At 43.0% G+C, this 22,701-nt stretch overlaps 1 protein-coding gene across 1 annotated transcript in view; it reads left to right on the plus strand.

Moving 5' to 3' along the window:
- ADAMTS12 (ADAM metallopeptidase with thrombospondin type 1 motif 12) overlaps window positions 1-22,701 on the plus strand; it is a 288,416-nt gene that overhangs the window by 9,021 nt on the left and 256,694 nt on the right. The window contains exon 2 of the mRNA XM_015235450.2: window positions 1,437-1,798. Within this exon, the coding sequence (XP_015090936.1) occupies window positions 1,437-1,798 (362 nt within the window). The remainder of the gene's footprint in view (window positions 1-1,436; window positions 1,799-22,701) is intronic.

Raw genomic sequence — 22,701 nt, forward strand, 5'->3', positions numbered from 1 at the left:
ACCTAAGAAAACATTGCTGTGATTTATGTCAGCAAATGTTTTGCCTATGTTCTCTTCTAGGAGTTTTATGGTCTCTTGTTTTATATTTAAGTCTTTAAGCCATTTTGAGTTTGTTTTTGTGTGTGGTGTGAGGGAGTGCTCTAACTTCACTGATTTGTGTGCAGCTGTCCGGCTTTCCCAGGACCTCTTGCTGCAGAGACTGTTTTGTCTCCACTGTGTAGTCTTGCCTCCTCTGTCAGAAATTAATTAGCTATAGGCTTCTGGGTTTATTTCTGGGCTCTCTATTCTGTTCCATTGATCTGTATGTCTGTTTTTGTGCCAGTACCATGCTGTTTTGATTACTGTAGCTTTGTAGTATTGCTGTCTTGCATTTTTAAAGTGGCAATTTTCATATTTTGACTCCAGTGCCTCTGATCCTAATATGTTCCTTTACCATTTTATTTTGTATGTTTTGTGAAAATAAAGAAACACCCAAGTTCCCAGAACACATGCTGTATTTGTGCAAGGTTTGTCAGAGTATACATGATGGGTTCACTGGGTTTTTGCATTTCTCCTCCAGTCTGACTTAACTGGAAATTCTGGAGGCATTTATGTTACTGAGTCCAAACTTGTTCTGCTCCCTGCACAACAGGACAATAAATTGGGAGACAAGGTGTTGGGGCAAAGAGTTGCAACTTTATTCGGAAAGGTGGCAGACCAAGAAGATGGCAGACTAATGTCCTGGAGAACAATTTTCCCCTAGTCAGAATTCAGGCTCCTTTTATACTAAAAAGGGGAGGTGGTGTGGTTGTTTGTTGCAGACTTCTTGATGTAGGAATTCTTTGTTCTTGGAATCCTTTGTTCTTGCAGCTGTCCAGGTGGATCAGGTCATGGTGCCCCTGTAAACCTCCAACAAAACAAACATTAGTTTATATTCTGCATCTTGTTATCTTTATATGAGTGCAAAAGTGTAAATATCCTTGAAGGTCAGAGCCTTGAGAATGGGTTGTCCTGTATATTTCAGGCTCTAGGCAACATTCTTTTACAAAATGTGCAGAGCTAGCAAGACTAAGCCTAGAAAACAGGGCACGGGGTTAAAGCCAAAGAAACAGATCTAATAAGGAGTCAGATTTGTTCTTTTCTGTTACACTGTCTTACTGATCTTGCACATTTCCTAACAATATTCCTCACCAATGAATTCTCGTCTTAATTTGTCTCTGGTAAAACATCTGACAACGAGGGCTCTACCTTAGTGTCAGCTCAGAAGGCCCAGGTCACTCTGAGTTGTTCAGGGATTTAATATTGATGGTATTTATATGGTGGGAAGTATCTCTAAACTTCACCTCGACAACAGGATTTTGCAATTAACAAGCTAAGTTCCAAACAGGGGATGTATTTGTCTTGCCGCAGACTCAGCAGGGATCTCTTAGTCTTATTTTGTGTCTCCTTTTTTTCAGAGCATTTTATCAAGGCCCTGCCGGAATACCATGTGGTGGCCCCTGTCCGAGTAGATGCGAGTGGGCATTTTCTGTCATATGGATTGTACCATCCGGTCTCCAGCAGCAGGAGGAAGAGAGATTTGGATGATCCTGAGGACCGAGTGTATTACAGAATTTTACACGAGGAGAAGGACCTGCTTTTTAACTTGACAGTCAATCAGGGATTATGTTCCAAAAACTACATTGTGGAGAGGAGATATGGGAACCTCTCCCATGTTAAGATGGAGGCTTCCTCCGGTCCTCCCTGCCATCTCAGGGGCACAGTTCTGCAGCAGGGCACCAGAGTTGGGACTGCAGCCCTCAGTGCCTGCCACGGACTGGTGAGTCACCCTCCTCCTCTGCCCTCAGTCCCCTACCGTCTTGGCCTGCACACCCACTGTCAATGGGTTTGCACATGCATTCAACACATATGAAGTGAGCACTTGTGACGTGCTTGGTCCTGGCCTCCAAATGGGCTGAGAGAAAAATGCATAAAATTAAAAGTCAAGCAATCTGGGAGGTACGGAGAATAAGGGCATTGAGGGTTCAGGGCAGGGAGAACTTCAACCTGGAACATCAGGGGAAGAAGAAGGAGGACTGGAGTTGGATCTTCAACCTCTAGGCAGCCCTGAGGGTGTTGGTGACTGGCTGGCTGGCCAGCCCCTTTTGAATTAGGAAAACCTGGGTTTGAACTGGGTGAGAGGCTTACTAGTAATGGTGGTGATGTTCGCAGCTGCTGTGATCCAGTCGTTGGTTGTGGGTAGTTTGTAATTAGATTTCATGATGGACCTTCGGCTGTCAGTTGATCCCTTATGCCTCTGTTTTCTCATTTATAAAATCGAGATAATGACGGTACCCAACTCACAGAGCAGAGGTTGGCAGACTATGGCCCACAAACCAAATCTGGATCACCTCTTGTTTTTATGGATAAAGTTTTATTGAAATGCAGATGTGCCAATTTGTTTATATTGTGTATGGCTGCTTTTGAACTACAACAGCCAAGCTGAGTGATGAGGATAAGGACTGTTTGGGGCCACAAGTCCCCAAATATTTGCTCTCTGGCCTTTGCAGGAACAGTTTGATGACCCCTGTAAAGAGTACTGTGAGAACTAAATTAATTAATATGTATATAATATAAATCTTAGAAGAATATTTAGTAAATTGTAGGCACTTAGTGAATATTGGCTGCTATTATTATTTTTTATGTCTCTAATATGCCAGGCACTGGAATGTGCGGTTTATGATGTGGTTCATGTACCTTGTTCTCCCATCCGCTGCTCCCCATTTTTGTTGTTTTAGGGAATGAAGAAGCTTGGAGATGTTGAATTTCTTGACTGTGCTGTTAATTTGAGCCCAAATCTTTCAGGTGTTATGTGCTGCATCTTGAAATGTGACCAAGCTTATTTCTTAAAATTTAAACCTGTATTTAAAAAAAAAAAAGATCTCTTTGTTGCCGCTTGCTTCTGGCAGTTAACAGCAGTGACAGCCCCACTGGCAACTGCATGACAAACAATGCTTAGGAATTGCACTGAGGTTTTTGTTGTGCTGCAGTCGGAGGCTGGCACCAGCACTGACCAAGTGTGCTTAGGGAGCGACTAGAGGCGGAGAGGGTCCGGAGTCCTGGGGGCATTTATGGCAGAGCGTAGGGTGTCACCATGGCACCTGTGCCGGGCTGGTGTGCTGGGCAAACCCGCTGGTGGCATTTGCATTCCTACGGGAGACCCTGGTCCCAAATCCTCCCACCTTTACTGCCAGTTTGGTGAGAACCCTGCTCTTTGTAATTTAAAATTATATTTATCCAGTACCTGTCTTGGTTGCCTTGGCTAGAATACTATGGGAAAATTAATGTAAAACATTGGACCTTAGTTTAAATGTACCAAGAAAGTCCAGTTTTCTGAAGGACCTCTGGGGTTGAATCACTTTGTACAATAAGTGGAAAGTCTTGCTTTGCCTTTTTTTTTTGGTAAATCTAAATTTTCATATGTAGACATTTATCATTTTCCCCAATTGGATCATAAATGTCACAAAATAAAAAATGATGCCCTATTCTTTTCTTCTTCTCCTGGGCCAAGTACCGTGCTCTGTTGTACTGGGGTATGTCTCCTGGCTCCATGGTCCTCTTTCTCTGGACTTTGGGTTCACACCACATTTTCTCTTTGTCAGCCCTGCTCTCATTTCTCTGAGACAATCCTGGGAGCGTCAGTGGCACCTGATCCTCTACGACAAGGGTAACAGAACAAGGAGCCCTTGTTCTAGAAGGGCAGGCACACAAGAATGAAGTGATCCACAAGACACATATGCAAAGGCCACACTGGTCCAGAGAACACTGATGTGGGAGTGCGCATATATTCATTAACCATTAACCATTCATAAACCGTTGCTGTGCTCATAAAATCCTAGGACGTTGGCATGCCATTGCCTTTCCGTGGCCTAGAGCAGTGTGGTCTGTGACCTCATAGAATCAGCATCACCTGGGAGCTCATTGAAAAGACAAATTTCTGGGCTCCACTGAGACCCAGTGCATCAGAATTTCTGGCGGCAGGCAGAAACCTAGGTGAGTGTGTTTTCACAGCTTTATTGAGGCATACAGTTTACCCTCTTGAAGTGTCCAACTTTAAATATATTCATAAAGTTGTGCAGCCATCACCACTGTCAGTTTTAGAACATTCTCATTAGCCCCCAAAGAAACCCCTTAGGAGTCACTCTCCAATCCTCCCATCTCGCCTACTCCTTGGGAACAATGAATCTACTTTCCGTCTCTGTTATCTGCTTATTTGAAACTTCTGTTTCAATGAGCTCTTCAGGAGATTTTGGTGCTCATTGAAATTTGAGAAGCCCTGGGCTAGGGCAGTCATTCTTTTATAAAATTAAATTTTTTTTTTATTGAAGTACATTTGATTTACAATGTTGTGTTAGTTTCTGGTGTATAGCAAAGTGATTCAGTTATATATATATGTATATGTATTTTCAGATTCTTTTCCATTATAGTTTATTGCAAGATACTGAATAAAGTTCCCTGTGCTTTACAGTAGGACCTTGTTATTTATCTGTTTTATATACAGTAGTTTGTATCTGCTAATCCCAGTCTCCTAATTTATCACTCCCTTCCCTTAACCCTTTGGTCACCCTAAGTATGATTTCTATGTCTTTGAATCTATTTCTTTTTTGTAAATAAGTTCATTTGCATTATATTTTAGATTCCACTTATTTAAGTGGATATCACATTATATTTGTCTTTCTTTGTCTGACTTACTTCACTTAGTATGATAATCTCTTGGTCCATCCATGTTGCTACAAAGGGCATTATTTAGTTCTTTTTTATGGCTGAGTAGTATTGCGTTGTGCATGCGTGTGTGCACATGTACACGCATGTGTATAAATATACCACAACTTTTTTAAAAACATTTTTTATTGATTTATAATCATTTTACAATGTGTCAAATTCCAGTGTAGAGCACAATTTTTCAGTTATACATGAACATATATATATTCATTGTCATTTTTTTTCTCTGTGAGCTACCATAAGATCTTGAATATATTGTAAATATTTCCCTCTGCTATACAGTATAATCTTGTTTATCTGTTCTACATTTTGAAATCCCAGTGTATCCCTTCCCATCCCCTGCCCTCTTGGCAACCACAAGTTTGTATTCTATGTCTATGAGTCTGTTTCTGTTTTGTATTTATGTTTTGTTTGTTTGTTTGTTTGTTTGTTTTAGATTCCACATATGAGTGATCTCATATGGTATTTTTCTTTCTCTTTCTGGCTTACTTAGAATGACATTCTCCAGGAACATCCATGTTGCTGCAAATGGCGTTGTGTTGTTGGTTTTTATGGCTGAATAGTATTCCATTGTACAAATATACCACATCTTTATTCAGTCATCTGTTGATGGACATTTAGACTGTTTCCATGTTTTAGCTATTGTAAATAATGCTGCTATGAATGTTGGGGTGCATGTGTCATTTTGAAGTAGGGTTCCTTCTGGATATATGCCCAGGAGTGGGATTCCTGGGTCATACGGTAAGTCTATTCCTAGTCTTTTGAGGAATCTCCATACTGTTTTCCACAGTGGCTGCACCAAACTGCATTCCCACCAGCAGTGAAGGAGGGTTCCCTTTTCTCCACAGCCTCTCCAGCATTTGTCATTTGTGGGTTTTTGAATGGTGGCCATTCTGACTGGTGTGAGGTGATACCTCATTGTAGTTTTGATTTGCATTTCTCTGATAATTAGTGATATTGAACATTTTTTCATATGCCTATTGATCATTTGTATGTCTTCCTTGGAGAATTGCTTGTTTAGGTCTTCTGCCCATTTTTGGATTGGGTTGTTTGTTTATTCTTATTAAGTCATATGAGCTGCTTATATATTCTGGAGATCAAGCGTTTGTCGGTTTCATTTGCAAAAATTTTCTCCCGTTCTGTAGGTTGTCTTTTTGTTTTACTTACGGTTTCCTTTGCTGTGCAGAAGCTTGTAAATTTCATTAGGTCCCATTTGTTTATTCTTGCTTTTATTTCTATTGCTTGAGTAGACTGTTCTAGGATAACATTTTTGAGTTGTATGTGAGATAATGTTTTGCCTATATTTTCTTCTAGGAGGTTTATTGTATCTTGTCTTGTATTTAAGTCTTTGATCCATTTTGAGTTGATTTTTGTGTATGGTGTTAAGGAGTGTTCTAGCTTCACTGATTTACATGCTGCTGTCCAGTTTTCCCAACACCATTTGCTGAAGAGACTGTCTTTTTTCCATTGTATATTCTTGCCTCCTTTGTCGAAGACTAGTTGACCAAAAGTTTGTGGGTTCGTTTCTGGACTCTCTATTCTGTTCCATTGGTCTATATGGCTGTTTTTGTACCAATACCATGCTGTCTTGATTACTGTAGCTGTATAGTATTGTCCGAAGTCTGGGAGAGTTATTCCTCCAGCCTCTTTCTTTTTCTTCAGTAATGCTTTGGCAATTCTAGGGGTGTGTGTGTGTGTGTGTGTGTGTGTATAAATATACCACAACTTCTTTATCCATTCATCTGTTGATGGACATTTAGGTTGCTTCTATGTCTTGGCTATTGTAAATAGTGCTGCTATGAACATGGGGTGCATGTATCTTTTGGAATTAGAGTTTTCTCAGATACATGTAGGGCATCGTCTTTAACCCTGGCTAAACATTAGGATCAACTAAGGAGGGTTTTTTTTTTTTTAAATCGAAGTGTAGTTGATTTACAATATTGTGTTAGTTTCAGGTGTATGGCAAAGTGGTTCAGTTATACGTATGTATATTTTTTCAGATTATTTTCCATTATAGGTTATTACAAGATATTGAATACAGTTCCCTGTGGTATACAGTAACTAAGGAGCTTTTTAAATTATCTATATCCCAACCCCACCTTTGCTTTAACTGGAGGGTGGAGCCCAGACATCAGTATTTTTCAAAGCTCCCTAGGAGACTGTGATGTGCAGTAGGTGTTGCCAACTGCTGGGTTAGTGTGAGTGGGTATTAATTAGCAGTATGAGCCAGCGCTGCTCTGAAGTAGCAGCTCTCCTTGGGTGATTCCAGCATGAACCACTGCTCTCAATTGCTCCCTAATTCATCTTATTTTCTCTAAGGGAAACTGCATACAGTTTAGCATCATTCCAGGCTTGGCGCAGACTACTTTGCAATTTCTAACGGCCCCAGGGAACTGTGAGAACCACCATGTGGGCATTTTCAGAGTCAGATTTCAGAGTCACGCTAAGCGCAGGAGCACAGAGAAGCAAATGTGAGCTGATAGACTTATGTGGTCGCCAAGATGATAGGAAATTTTTCGATCCAAATCATTGAATGCTTTTTCCAGAAGAGCCAACCCACTGGGAGATTATTTTGGAGCCTTTCACACATAATTGTACAATTAATGGATGGTTATGAAAAAGGCACCAAAAGCCAAACGAGTTTCTATTCAGCAACTCTCACCTGGAGTGGTTCTAGTTGAAAGGCAGTGGTTGGCCTGGTGTCTGATTTCTTCTGCTGGATATTTACTTTCCTTTTCACCCAGGGATGACCCTACACTCAGATTCACAGGATGGCAGGCTTATGATGTACCGGCTTTAAGTCTCTCACTGCTCGTGGGGACCAAGGGAGCATTTGGGAAAGCTTTCTGAGGCAGGAAACCCTCTTATGTGGAGCAGGACATCTGCTTCTCATTCCCATGGCTCAAGGTTGGCTTATTCTTGGCTTTAGATGTGGTCGTCCTAATGTTGGAGGCTGTGTTCTCTCGGAGTTGTCTGTAACTTGAGGTTCGTTTAGTTTCCCGTGGAGAAAACTCAGATGGTTGAAAACTGAAGACCTGAGAAAGGTTACCTGTGCCAGACAAGGGGTGATGTCCTTCCTCCAGGTAACATCCCCTCACCCGACTCTGGTGTCCATCCCCCTGGAGTCCACTTTCAGACACAGTTAGCCCCTGTCCCCACCTCATCAACATCCTCTCTGTCATCACCACCGTTTTCATCATCTTTTCCCCTCAGCACTTTTATAATTTTGAAGTTACAGAGTAGTTGCATTTGAAGAGTTGAGTTGATTTGTTTCATTCTATGTTCTTTGTTGGAGAAACTGTATTCTTTAATCCTTTCGACTAGCGGTTCGTCCTCAGCGGGAGTTACCACCTGTGAGAATGCCAGTGGGGTAGTTTTGGATTTGTTGTTGCCCCGAGCCCTCGGGGATTTGTTGCAGGTTGGTTGGTTGTTAGTGTTTCAGTTCTGATTTCTGGACTGAGAGGAGAGTACAAAGTGTTAGACTCCACACTTATACATGATACAGGATTGGGGTTCTGCCTCTTCGTGGGGTACCCCACTTCCATCAAGGGCTTGGGCTAGGCACCCACTGTCTGGACTGTATACTTGAGTCAGTAAGCAGGTATTTAACATTTTTGTTTGCAGTCAGGCACAGGCTTTCTCAGCTCAGGCTTTATTAAAGTGAATACAGTTCTTGGCTCTATCCTAAACCCTAGCCTCAATCCCAGCCCCTGCTGGGGAGTGATTTTGGACCCCTCATTTGAATAGTAGAGTAATTCAGCTTCAGTTCCCACTCAGCTCTCTTTCCCCTTGCCTTTGAGCATATGAAATTTCCTTTCTTGTTTTGAACTCAACTGTGGATTAAAATCGTGAAAAGGTATTATTTTTAGTTTTTTTTTAAAGTTATCTTTTAGTTTTGAGGTCGTAGATTCATGTGCAGTTGTAAGGACCAATATGGAGAGGTCCCATGTGCCCTTACCCCACTTTCTCCACAGTGGTAACTTCTTGAAAAATTACTGTACAATATCATAGCCAGGACTCTGACACGGATACAGTCAAGATGCCCAACATAACCATCACAGCAATTACTCATGTCCTTTCAGCCACACTCATTTCCTCCATCCCCTCCTTACGTTTACATTTTATATTTAAGTTCATGATCCATTTTGAGTTGAGTTTTGTATAAAGTGTGAGACTTAGGTTCAAGTTCATTTCCTTCCTTCCTTCCCCCTATGGATGTCTAACTGCTCCAGCACCATTTTAAAAAACAGCTACCTTCCCTCCACTGAACTGCTTCTTCAGCTGTCAAAAATCAGTTAGCCATGTTTTTGTGAGCCCATTTCTGAGTTTTACGTTTTCTGCCACCAACTGAGTCTTCATTACTATAGCTTCATTATTGTCAAGCTTTATACGTAGTATAGAAATCAGGTAGACTGAGTCCTTCCATTTTATTCTCCTTTTCCAGAATTGTTTTAGTAATTCTAGTTCCTTTTCCTTTCCATATAAATTTTTAGAATAATCTGACTACAAAAAACTTCCTAGGATTTTGGTAGGGCTTATGTTAAGCCTATATATTGATTTGGGGAAATTGACATTTGCTATGTTTAATCTTTAAATCCACGAACAAGATAGATCTCTTCCAGTTCTGCCCATGAGACCTATCTAGGTTGACTGGTGGGACTCAGAGTTCCATGGTGCGTGGTCCTCTTTCTCAAGGTGAGCATTATATAGTCTTCTTGGGAGGAATTCTAAATCCCACTCTGATGGCACTTGTCGCAGGAAATCTTCCAGCCCGTTACACTTACAGTATCACCCACTGGATGAGCCGTCCTCGTGGGCCAGCAGACCCACCCCACCCATAGGTAGTTAGTGTGAGAAGAGAATGAGGCTCTTAAATAGACCCCAATAATTGCCTTTTTCCCCCTTCTCTGGGTTGGAAAATATATCTGGGGGAAAAAAATAGTGAAACTGTTCTTCCAAGTTTGTTCCCTTGGTTTGTTTGTTCATATCTACTCTTGAAATTTTCTGTTTTGGAGAGCTTTTAGATTCTAAATTGGTCTGGTTGAATGATAGCAGTTTCTTCTCTGCTGAGCCACACTGTCTCCCCCATTACGGAAAGATGGGGAGGTTGGTAGAATGACCACGTTTTACTCATAGGTGATATTTGTCTTATCAATTCAGGCATGTTTGGAGTTGTGTGCTCTGGTGTAACCTGTTTCTCTGCCTTCGTGGTATGCTCTATGATTTCTTTTCAGTCTGCAGAGTATAGTGTCCTTTTAATTCAACTCCCTTTTTGTAGGCTTTTAACTGTGCAGCCTGTCTGGAAAGTTGTGACAGTAACCTTTTTATTTTTAGTGATTGCCCCTTAACCCTCACATGCCCTTTGCAAACTATTCTTATACAAAAATGTGGATGAATACATTAATTACCCCTGCTTACCTCACACCGTTCTTGTGGATCACAGCTTCCAAACGCTTTGGAAAAGTTCTCTGGCTCTCTTGTTGGCTTAGTGTGAGTTGCTCGATATCTTTACCCACATTGTTGGGACAGCTCATTAAACTGCTCTTGTACAGCCAGTAATGAACTTCCTGTTGCCAGTGGGTGCCTCTCTGTTTTCGTCATACTTGATGTCTTAGCACCATTTGACACAATTACTGCTCTTTCTAGGTGTATTTTTCTCTTGGCTTAAGTGACACCACATTATGATGGGTTTTCTCCTACCTATCATGGTGATAGTTCTGTCTCAGTATCCTTTGCCACTTTCCGTATCTTTAATTAAGAGTGTACTGGGGCTTTGTCTGGGGACCCCTCTTCTCTACACACTCTCATTAGGTGATCTTAACCAGTCCTAGATGCTGTCACTTATCTGTCAGTTAGTCTGTCCATCCATCCATCCATCCATCTAGCTATTATTATATCTATCAACCTAACCATCTACCTGTCTATTCGTCATCATCTGTATCATCTATCTCTATCTCTGAATATGTATGAGTATGTGAATAACTCCTAAATGTGTATATCTGACTCTGACATTTCCTTGGAACTTCAGCTGTCTGTTTGCCATTTCCACATTATGCCTAATAGGAATCTCAAATTTTAAGACGTTCAAAGCAACACTCTCCAGTGCCTCCTCCCACGATCTTCCCCTTTGCTGTCCACGGTAACTCCATTCTTCCTGTTGCCCAGATCAAACCCGTGGAATTATCCTGTCCTTGACTCCTCTCTTTCTGTCATACTCTGTACTGTTCTTATCAGCATATCTTGTCTGCTCTGTCTTCGAAACATGTTCGGAATCTACCAGTCTTGTCACTTCCACAGCTAACACCCTGGTCCAGAAATTCTCAGCAGGGATAGTTGTGTCCTCCAAGGGACACTTGGCAATGTCTGGAGACGTTTTTGGTTGTCACCACTGGGGGAGGGGGGTTGCTTCTGGCATTTAGTGAGGCCAGGGATGCTGCTAAACTCCCTGTAATGCACAGGACAGCCCCACAACCAAGGATTATATGGTCTGAAATGTCAACACTTATGAGGTTGAGAAACCCTGCCCTAGTCCTAGTCCTAGTCACCATCGTCTCTCCTCTGGACCATTGACCTCCCAAGTGATTCCTCTGCTTCCTCTTGTAATGTCCCTCAAACCATTACTCACAGAGTGGCCAGACTAGACTTCTAAACACATTTATCAAGCACTGCGCTCTTCTGCTTAAACTCTTCTCCTGGTTTCCCATCACAATAGGAGAAAATCCAAATGCCTTGTCCTGCTTTCCAAGGCTCCCTCTGCTCTGGTCACTGCCCCCCACCCAGTCCTCCTCTCCCATCACGTTGCCCTCCCGCATAGTACTCCAGCCACACTGACCTCTCTGTTTTTCAAGCACACTCTGGCCGTATCATCTTTGTGTGGACAGTTTCCTCTGCCTAAAACATCCTTCCCTAAGATTTCTACATAGCTGCTTCTTCTCGTCTTTCAGATCCCAGCGCAGGCTCTTCCCTGACCACACTGTCTAGACTCCTCAAGTATTCTACCCCATTGCCTAGTTTATTATTTTTTTAAAACCTACGGTACCTGACGGTTTCTTTTCTTTTTGGCTTAACTTTTCTTTCCCTCACCCTGGCTTGTTCACGCATGTTAAGCTGTGTTCCATAATAAACACTTAGTAAATACTGGTTAAATGGATAAACGTGTTTATTTCGGTATTTAGCTCCAACTGCTCCAAGTTTCTGTAGACCCTCCCAGCCTGTGGCTTCACAATGAGATCGTATTTCCTCAATTACCCAAGCAATGGCTTGAATGCCATCTATTGACTTGCAGAATGCAGTCTGCTTAAGTGGTCCCTGAGCGACTTCCAGTGGGCTCCAGGGCGCTGGCTCCCCATCATGGCCCTGTGACTTTGCCTCTGCTACAAGGCCCTCCTGGGTCCATCATTCTACAAACCGGGTGACTGCCACCATCATGTTGATTTTGGCAAGAGGATGCTGCAGTCAGCTTTGCTGTTCTCTTCTGTCTCATCCAGGCCTTTCCTTAGTTCTGCAAAACACATCAGAGGCCAAACTGTAATTTTCAGCAAGATTTCTTGGAAGGTTTGCATCTAAAAGGAAGGGAAGTTCGACACAAATAATAGCCTGAAACTTCTACTCCCCTGGGTTGTGCTTCGAGCCTAAGGGGATCTTCAAGAGAATCTCTAACAAGCACCTGGCCTTTTGCTGTGTAGCAGGAATTACCCTACAGCAATCTCTATGCTAAGAGATGCACTGAAACATATTTCCCTTTTGGGGCCTGGGCCTAATCCGGAGACCTCTGAGTAAGGAGGAAAATTTCCCCACCCCAGCCTCAGGCCAAGCTTTGCTTCTAGTTCTTCTTTCCAGGAGTTTCTTTCAAGGAAGTTTCTTTCTTGCTTCAGGAAAATCCCCAACCTTAGGCTGCTGGGTCCCACCAGGCAGTTTGTGCATTACAAACCCTGCACAGGGACCCCATCAAGGGGACCAGTGGGGGCTGAAATCCAGCTCCAGCTCTGCCAGCCCAACCAAGTTCCTGGCTCTGGGAGGAAACGGGATCTTTTTATAACCTCTTTGCCCAAATTGGAGCATCTTTTTGTAACGTGTCTGCTTAGATGGAGTGCCTTCTAAATTCATTTGTTCTGCAGGGGCACCCTTTAAAATTTCATCCGCCTCCCCTGCAATTGCCCCTCCTTGCAATTTGCACAAACGTGTGCTCCTGAAGTAGCCCCAGAGCCCCCTTCCCACAGGAGGTGGCCTGGCTCTGTGGCCCTCAGGTGACAATCACATGAGAACACAGTGATCCATCGTCAGTGTGTTTCCGAAAGCCTGAGGTAGTCAGCACCAAATAACAGTGTGGAGAGGTCAGCGGGTGGAGGGTGGTGCATTCATGACAGATCTTTTCCATTGAGCTGTATGTAGCAAGTCCAGACCTAATCCTTCTCCCAATCTCCCCTTTGATTCAAAGTGGAGAGCAAGTCTGTTCTATTTCCTGAAACTCTTGGGGTCTTTGCTTCTGATCTACAGTGAACAGCTACTTGAGCTGGAACACAACGGAGAGGGAGTCAAGAAGAGACAACTGCATGAGGCTCAGTTCCTATAAATGTGTAGAGAAAACACATTTCTCCCATATGAACACCCCAAACTGCCGTGCAATGTTGCTGCTGAAATATACACGGAATAGCCATGTTTGAAGACATCCTTTTTCCTTCTTTGTTTAGCCATCTCCACACTCAGGTGAAGACAATTTACTTTTTGTCATCAGAACAAATAGAAAGGTATAATCTGAAAATAAATTTAATCTTTGGATGCAGGATTGTATAAACTTTGGAATGGTTTCCACCTTGTAAACAGTAAAGTATCAGTTTTTGCTAGAACATACTGTTACAATCATTTTAACTCTTCAAACTTTGTTAGGTTCTAATTTCCAAACATGCAGGAATTAAGTGTTCTCTGTGTTTTGCTATGTGAATGCTACAAATGAGATTAGTGACATTTAAAAATCTCTGCTACCCCAATGTTCATAGCAGCACTATTTACAATAGCCAAGACATAGAAACAATCTAAATGACGATGCATCGACAGATGACTGGATAAGGAAGTTGTGGTATATTTATACAATGGAATACTACTCAGCCATAAAAAAGAATAAAATAATGCCATTTGCAGCAACATGGATGGACCTGGAGATCGTCATTCTAAGTGAAGTAAGCCAGAAAGAGAAAGAAAATACCATATGATATCACTCATATGTGGAATCTAAACACACACACACACACACACACACACACACACACACACACAAATGAACTCATTTACAAAACTGAAACAGACTCACAGACCTAGAGGACAAACTTGTGGTTACCAGGGGGAAAGGGGATGAGAAGGGATAAATTGAGAGTTTGAGATTTGCAGATACTAACTACTATATATAAAATAGATTAAACAACAAGCTTATACTGTACAGCACAGAGAACTATATTCAGTATCTTGTAGTAACCTATAATAAAAAGAATATGCAGATGCATATATGCATATATATGACTGAACTATTATGATGTATACCAGAAATTGATACAACCTTGTAAACTGACTATACTTCAATTAAAAAATTTTTTTTCTTTAAAAAAGTTAAAAAAAAAATCTCTGCTATGCGATGGCGCCTCTATTGAGAGAGGGTTGTGCTTGTATCCCAAGTTACTCCCTTGAGTGCTGTTGAGTTTCTTGGCCCAAGTGGAAAGCCCTGCTAGTTTCTTTTCCATACACTCAAAGAATGTAACTGTTTCTGCCCTCTTGTTCTCGAACTTGGGCTGAGGCCTGGGGTGATGGATCTGAGGAATGAAACCCGCTGGCAGAGCTGTATGGGAAATCTTGCTCATTGTGACTTCTTGCCTTGTTCCCCGATGCAGAGCTTGAGGGCTCGTGTGCAGAAAACACCCATTTGAGTTGGGAGATGCCCTTGTGTCAGAGTTTGTTGTTTTCCACCACGGGAGGGAAAGAAATGCTCTGTGTCTCCCCTAACTCCACTCCCAGGCTGAGGAATTCTCTGTGACCCCTGACCTTTGAGGGTTGCCTGGTAAGACCCGTTCTCACTCAGACATGAGACTTTGGATCTGGGCCTCTGGCTGGCAGGAGATTCCTCTCATCATTAATGCTTTGTGTTATGGGCTCATCAACATGAGCTTTTTCCCCACCCTCTTTCTCCCTTTTTGTCTTTCTGCTTACTTTTCCATTCATCAGGTTCATCTTGTGAGATCCCAGCTGGATGGACTGCAAGTGAGAGAGGGAGAATTGAAGAATCAGTACTTCAAAAAGTGCTGATCTTGAATTAGGGACCATCCTCAGGGTCCAGGGATGCTGCAGGAGAAGGAATGACCCTCAGCTGTTACGGGAGATGAGAGGCTGGATGTTCTGTTTCTTATCAGGTTAATTATTTGGTTTACGGGTCCACACAAGTGCAGCCTAGAGATGTTACTCCTCTCTTCTCTGCAGATTTGACTTTGAACCTCACTCCTGTTTTCACTACAGAGACTGAAGATTAGGTGTCCAGAGTTTCCCACTGGATGTTTACATATTAATATTTCTCTTCTTTTGTTGATCCAGCATGAATGGTAGGTCCAGGGAGCTTAAATATCAGCTTTCAGAAAGATCTAGTTCCTTTTAAAAATGTCTCCATTGACTGACAGATATTAATAAGGACTTGGAAAAATGAGAAAACAGGAGGCCTGGGTTTTAGGTTTTCTAATTGAAAAACAATGTTTTACTTGGTTGTTGGAGATGATCCTTCAGCGTGACATGACTGATTTATTTTTAGCTGGACAACCCATGTCAGAGAGACACAGCCAGGTCCGTGGAGACGGCACATTTTTTATACGGAGCAATCCCACTGGATTTGGGAGTCTGAGTGTTGCCAGTGGATGTAACCCATATTCCAGGTTCTTGTCCCATCCTGGAAAGAATTCAGAGGCAAGAAGCAGAGGTTAAGAAAGTAAAGTAGGGATTTATTAAGGGATAGATAATACATTCTTCAAGGGGAGAGTGGGTAGGCTCATGTGAGCAGCGGCCCCGAGTTTTTTTGGCAAGTCTGTTACATAAAGTGTAAAAATGAATGGGCAGAATATTCATTAGGGAGGGAAGGGTCTGGGGTCGTATTTCCTGATTTTCATCCCAGCTCCACCTTCTCAAAAGGAGGAGGGATTTTCATCCTTATTTACTCTGGATCAGAAGTGTCATGGCATCAGTGCATGATGGGTGCTTCTAATCTGCAAGGCTAATTTTATTGAAATAAGGGCATAATTAATGAGCAAAAGGTTACATTCAGATACTGGAGATTCTTGCCTTTTCTCACCTTTCTTTGCTGGCCTCCAGGCTGCTCATTACCCCAAAAGGTGTGACCACTTAGCCCCAAGGTTCCTGCTTTTCTTTCTCTGCCCAGGGACCCCTGGTGCTTACATGATATATGGTTTCCTTTATTTGGCCGGTGTCTCTCCTTTTTGCCCAATTCCTGCCATTTGGCCTGCGTCCTCCTTTCTCTGCTTTTATCTAGCTATCTGCCTGCTCTAACAAGAGGAACTGAGCTCAAATCCTAGCTCAGTATTTACTAACGGTGTGACCTTAGATGGGGTCCTTTGCCTCCTTGGGTCTGTTATTTGTGTAGACTGGGTCCTTGAGGCTAAATGTGTGGCCCATGGACCAGCAGAGTGAGCATCACCTGGGAGTTTGTTAGAAATGCAGATTCTCAGATCCTGCCCCGAGTCTGCTGAGTCAGAACCTAAGTTTTAACCACAGTCGTGTGTGATTTGTAGGTGCATTAAGATTTGACAAGCATTGGCCCGTCAAACCCAGAGACACGAATTCTATTCGAGTTCAATCTTTTACATATTACATCCTTTTGGCAAATTGCTCAAATGCCTAATGATGCGTAGAAACAGGGATGAGGAGGGTGCTGCTATTCTAATCAGTGTCGAGTGAGAGGGCGGAAGAGGAATCTTGGATAATGTGATTCAGAAAAAGACTGAAAAGATGCATGGAACCTTGGGAACCAAATAAGATGGGTTACAGTGGTCAGATGCACCCATCGCCATCCTTCGCTGCTCTGCCCTCCGCGGTGCTTTATGTTAGAACCCACGTGCTTGGCTTGGACAGCTCTTACCAGGACAACTTCTGGTGCTTCTCAGGCTCTTTCATTCTCATCTCTCGGGTGCATGTGCCAAGCAGCAATCTCTGGTTTCCGTGCCATCTTCTAAGCTGTTGAGAAGAGGCAAGCTTTTTGGGCCCCACAAGGTGGGACAGACAATAACAGCTGGTACTGTTCAGACTTCTGTCCCTTTCCCAAAGGGATGGAAACTTGTTGATGCTAAGTTTGGGTTAAGAATGAGGAGACCCTGATGTTTATAAATATTCCCTTAAAGAGATTGTGAAAGTTTAGGTAGAAAAGGCAAAGCGAGAATGAGGCTCCCTTCTCAGCTCTGGGAGGACACTATCCAGGCAGAGAGGGCTACATACATCAGTGTGCTCCACAGACAACAGGGACAGGAGATGTGGCCTCTGTCTTTTGGCCGGGACAACCTTATTTCTATTAAGGTCTGTATTCTTGACTAAATATGGTGGGGATTTAGAGAAAGGGTGCGTGTGTTTCTCTTTCTACTTGTTAATGCCACAGTTGTTCTATTTGCCTTCTTCATTGATTATACCTGGTTATTTGCTTTTAAGGCTTTTCAAATAGTCAGACACTGAAAATCTTCCTCAAACCAACACGTTAAAAAAACATGACCTTCTGCGATTTCCCAGTGGTGTCTGTTGTTGGATTTCCTTATTTCCTTCCTTGAGCTAACCTAGGAGTTCACTTAAGAAGAGTGACTTTCTTACACCAGTGTTTCCTTCCAGACCCGGCTTCTCTAACTTGCAGACGGCACATTCTCACTACAGTTTCTTCCTGGGTCTGCAGTGAAATTGGCTGGGAGGACAGTAAGCTAGTCTGAGAAATAGTCATCAGTTACAAAATTTCATACTAAATGATCCCATTTCCTGTCACTGACTCCCCCCGTCCCTTCACCAGTCTGCCCTCCCCTTATCACCCACCACCCTGTTTACAGACAGAATTTTCTCTGGAAATTTTCTCCTCACTTGATGTCTGCTTTGACCCTAAGGAATGAGTCACACTGTTTAAAAGTGTACAGCTTCCAGTCTCTGATGGGTGGTCAGATAGCACCGTCTTCTTTCTAAGCATGCTTCCTTTCTTCGGGCGAGTTTCTCCCCCCCCCCCCTTTTTTTTAAGTTTGCAACCAAATTTCTCTTTTTCCCATCCTCCAACATTCTTAGCTTATCTCCAATGCCCAATTTTTCCCCCCTGGTTGTGGATTTTCTGGGTTTTCTCTGTGGCTTTCCTTTCTCTTTATTGCTCTTGCTGAGTTTTAGTTATTTTTGCAACTTTTTAAAAGCGCATCTGCAGAAGGAACATGTGAGGTTGAGCTGTTAGTTAAATAAAACATTTAACTTATAAAACCTATATATATATATTTAACTTTGAAAATAATTTATATATTTTATGTGTCTATATTATATATATAATTTTAAATATAATTTATAATATAATTTATATTTAGCTCATGTAACTGATGAATTTACATAAGTTATAATTATTTAACTTCTGTAATTTACATAAGTTTTTTACCTCTTTTCAACCTCTACATAGCTTGATAGGGAAAGAACATTGGAAGTGAGCTGCTCATAGCAGAGCTTCCAGACAGATTGGTGTTTATGGCAGATAGAGGAGCAGATTGTGTGTGTGTGTGAGTGTGTGTGTGTGTGTGTGTGTGTGTGAGTGTGTGTATCAGGAGTGGGAGAAAGGAGGAAAACAGACAGAATATGTCCACAGAAAGGGATTTTTATCTATGCTCTAGTTCCAAAGAAATGGATGAATTCACAGCCACAGTTGAAGATGTAAAACATCCTTGACCATCATTTTTTTGAAATTGCGCTGGAGCAGGGGGCACATCTGAACTTGGAGGATGGAGGGGAGACACCCGTCCGGTTTCCCTCCTGACTGGGTGCTCTTTTCTCTCTGGAAGGTTGTGATGGCATTTGCCTTGACAAATGAACAGGAAAGGATTTGAGATCTACTGATAAGTGCTTCACATCCTTCCTCTGGAAAGGATTCACTCTTTTACTAGTTAGTTCTGTTTCCATTCAACTGTTTAATAAAGAGATGCAAGTTTGATAAGTGGGCTTTTCTTCCCTTTTAATTCAATCTTTAGTCCAGACCACTGTGATTTAGGTTTCAGAAGAGTATTTTATTAATCAAAAGCATTGGACTTGGCGTTGAGAAACCTGCACTTTATGTCTGACTGCTCCTGGCTCGCGGGAGCTGTAAGGCAATTCCCTTAATGCCTCAAGGTCCCAGATTCCGCATCTGCGAAATGAACAGTTTCCAAGATCTCATCGAACTCGGGACCTCTGACCACTGTGACCTGCCTGTGGCCAACGCACTTACCATCACTATATCCATCGATGAGCATTTGGGTTATTTCCGTGTTTTGGCTTTTGTGAATAATGCTGCAGTGATTGTGGAAGTGCAGGTATCTCTGTGAGATCCTGACTTCACTTCTGTTGGTTATCTACCCAGAAGTGGGCTCGCTGGATCCTATGGTGGTTCTATGTTTAATTTTTAGAGGAATGTACGTGCTATTTTCCAAAGCAGTGGCACGGTTTCATATTCCCACCAACAATGTATAAGGGTTCCAGTGTCTCTACATTCCAATTAGTGTGACTGAAATGTCTAACGAGCATGCAGCAAAATTCTGACCTGAAACATGGTTAGTCTACAACCCTCCCCCCATGTGAATTAGCCAATAAAGGACCCTTGAGGTTTGAGATTAAAAATCTCTGCTAATCAGTAGCTCACATGTTCTGTGTTAGCAGGCTCCACTCTGACTTACTCTATCCTCACCAGCACCCTGGGAAGTAGGTGTTACCCCACCTCCCATTTATAGGCAAGGAAATGGAGGCGGAAATAAGTTGAATGACTTTCTAAAGGGACTCTCACCCTTTGGGAGGAGGTTGAAGAGGCTGACCTCCTGTTCCTGTGGTCTTCATCTCAACACTGTTCTGCTTTTTAGTTTTTTTTAAACCAGAGAAGGGTCAGGTTTGAAAAGCCCTGTTTTAGGAGCTTCGCTTTAGAAATGAAGGAACTGCAATCAAGAGAGGCCGGACTCAGCGTTGAGGCAGCACCCCAGGTGAACGTCAGAGCCGGGGCTTGCTTTTCAGTCAGAAGGAGAGGCAGTTACCGTCAGTGTGCCCTCCTTTCCAAGTGTTTTAGTCAGTCCTCTAGCGTAGGGACGCGTCTTCTCTTAGGAAATGACTTCCTGTTCGCTCCTTTTTCCTCCCCCACACACTTGGGTCCCTTCATCCCCTCCCCCATCCAACCTTCCCCTGCTGCTTGCTTTCTCCCTCTCCCCTCTCCCAGCTACTTCTGCTCCTCTCATACCTCTGTTCTCCACAATTCTCTTTGCCTGCATTCTGCTTTCCTTTCTTCTCTCACCTTCTCCTCTAATCCTGTCAGTTTCTACTGAAATGCATTTTCTTTTTTGTCCTTTTACTCCATTGAGTCCGGCTGATGGGGTATAAGAAACTATGTAACTGACACGGTTCTTGTGATTGACCATCTTTAGTCCTTTAGACTCTGGAAAGATGCCCCCATTGCTTCATATTTTCTGAATATGTGTAGTCTTGGCTCATCATGGAAGTCTAGACACCCGTGTGAGTCCACATGAGGCCTTGGGGGATTTCTGTGCAAGCATTTCTGTGGTGATGCTGCAGAGAGTAATTAAAATGCCATGTGATTCCTTATGACAGTTCTTACTTTTAAAAAATGAGAGAGATGTTAAGCTGAACCACACATCCTGATCTAATTTAATTGTGACATTTCAGTGTTCTCAGTAAATGATAGTTTTTGTATCATACTCTCTATTGTGTACAACTTTTTAAATTTCTTTAAGGTTTCTGAGAGTCAGGTCTTGCTTGGTAGGAAATGTGTTTCTCTGGTAAAAAGTTTTAAGTGGGGTGTCTTTCAATAATGAATTCTCAGCAGTGGTCCGATTGTAGGAAGAGTGTGCTGACAATGCAGTGATTGAATGCAGTTCGTCGCTGTCATTGCTCTGTCTCCTTTATCAAATTCCCATATTCACAAACTGATCATACCCTGCAAGGAGCACCAAGCAGGAAGGAGCCACTGCAGGTCCTGGGAAGATAATGGGAAGTGCTCATCCCGGAGCTTAGGAATTCCGTTCAGCTGGAAACAGACAGTCCCTGCCCTGCAGGGTCAGATTCCTGCAAGAAATGGATGTTTTTCAAGAATTTCCTGGTAGGCCCAAGTGGTCAGTTGTCAAAGGTAAATTTTTTTTGGTGGGTGCAGCGAGCAGAGCTCTTATGATGACTTGCTTCTAATACATATTTGGCCTAATGCAAGGGAACTCTGATCTCCCCTCCCTTGTCCATCACCGCATCTAGTCCATCCTTGTCCCTGTTGATTCTGGCTCTAAAATGTAGTTCAAGTCCTTCTCTTCTCCTCATGTCCACTCTCGCTCTAGTCCGCCCCCACCCCCAACCCCACCTGGTCTCAGTACCTCTCTCTGATTCATTCTGCACAGAGCAGCTAGGTTGCTGGGTCCTGCCTTGTGCACTTCAGCCCCTCTGGTTCTTGGGCTGGGATTCCGGGTGTTGCAGAGGCTGAGCGTGACCTCTCTCTGTGGGCTCTGGCCTGTTCATTCCGCATGCTGCTCCTCAGGGCTCCAGCACCCTGCCTGCCTTCGATGTTTCAGGATGCCTCAAGCGCCTTCCCACCCCAGACCTGTGCGCAGGCTGCTGTCTTTGGCCAGAACGTTCTTTACTTGCATCGTGTTCCTTCTGGCCCTTCAGTCCTTCACCTACTTACCTCCTTCTCTGATAGTCAGCCGAGCACTGCTTCAGCTTATTGTTTGCCACTCTTTCCACGTTGCTTTATTTCCCAGATTACATTCTGTGCTTCTGTCTTGCCTTAAATCCATCATCTGCATCTCCCCCACTACTAGAATGGAAGTTCGCCCAAGACCAGAGGATTCCTTGTCTTGTTCACTCATGTTCTCCGTTATATCCTTAATATCTAGCGAATGTTAAAGATCTGTTGAATGGATGAATTTGTTTCTAGTCTCATGGGTTGTCTGGCTTCTATGCTCTCCTCCCAGAAGTTAAAAGTGCCACCCTACTTGGGTTTTCTCATTTTAAAAGAGGATGTTTGCAGAAGGCTGGCACCAATGCAGGGAGTAAATCGCCCATTGGAGACTGTCAGGGTTTATGGGAGGGCCGTTTTCCGGGCGTGGAGAGGCTGCCTGACTGTTTTTAAGCCGTTTCAAATTGGTACCACCTGCTCCTCCAGGCTGAGGAGCAGATGCCTCCTTAAAAATACACATTTAGGTCACAAGTAAAAGGCGGAGGCCTTGCACAGGAAGACCAGATTATCTCCAACCTACCTACTGTCCTTGGGACAGACAAGTCCTCTTGGGGCTGGTGAACACCCTTCTCCCTCCACCCAGCCAAACCACAGCAGGCGTGGTTTCCAGATTCTGCACTCACATTCACTCAGCTTTCTCAGTGAATGGCTTTGTGATAACTTAATGTGCGGAGGATGTAGATTTCAGGAAGACACAAACAAAACCAGGAATGTTTACATCTGTACTGAGCTTCTGCAGCACGTGTCTGGCATTTGGGTTTCAGCCTAGGCTGCCTAGATAGACGACAGATAGATGATAGGTAGATAGGGGAAGGATCTTGTCCTCCTCAGCTTGATCATAAATTCTGTACAGGCAGGGGGACAATCTTATACTGCTCTGTATTCTCCAATCCTGAGAATGTTGCACAGATTTAATTTCTCCAAGCCTCAGTTATCTCAGTTCGAAAATGGGGATAACAATACTGATTTTGCAGAATTAATATAAGGACTAAGGATAAGCCCTTACC

Source organism: Vicugna pacos, chromosome 3 (assembly GCF_048564905.1).
Source record: "Vicugna pacos chromosome 3, VicPac4, whole genome shotgun sequence".
NCBI classification, from domain to species: domain Eukaryota; kingdom Metazoa; phylum Chordata; class Mammalia; order Artiodactyla; family Camelidae; genus Vicugna; species Vicugna pacos.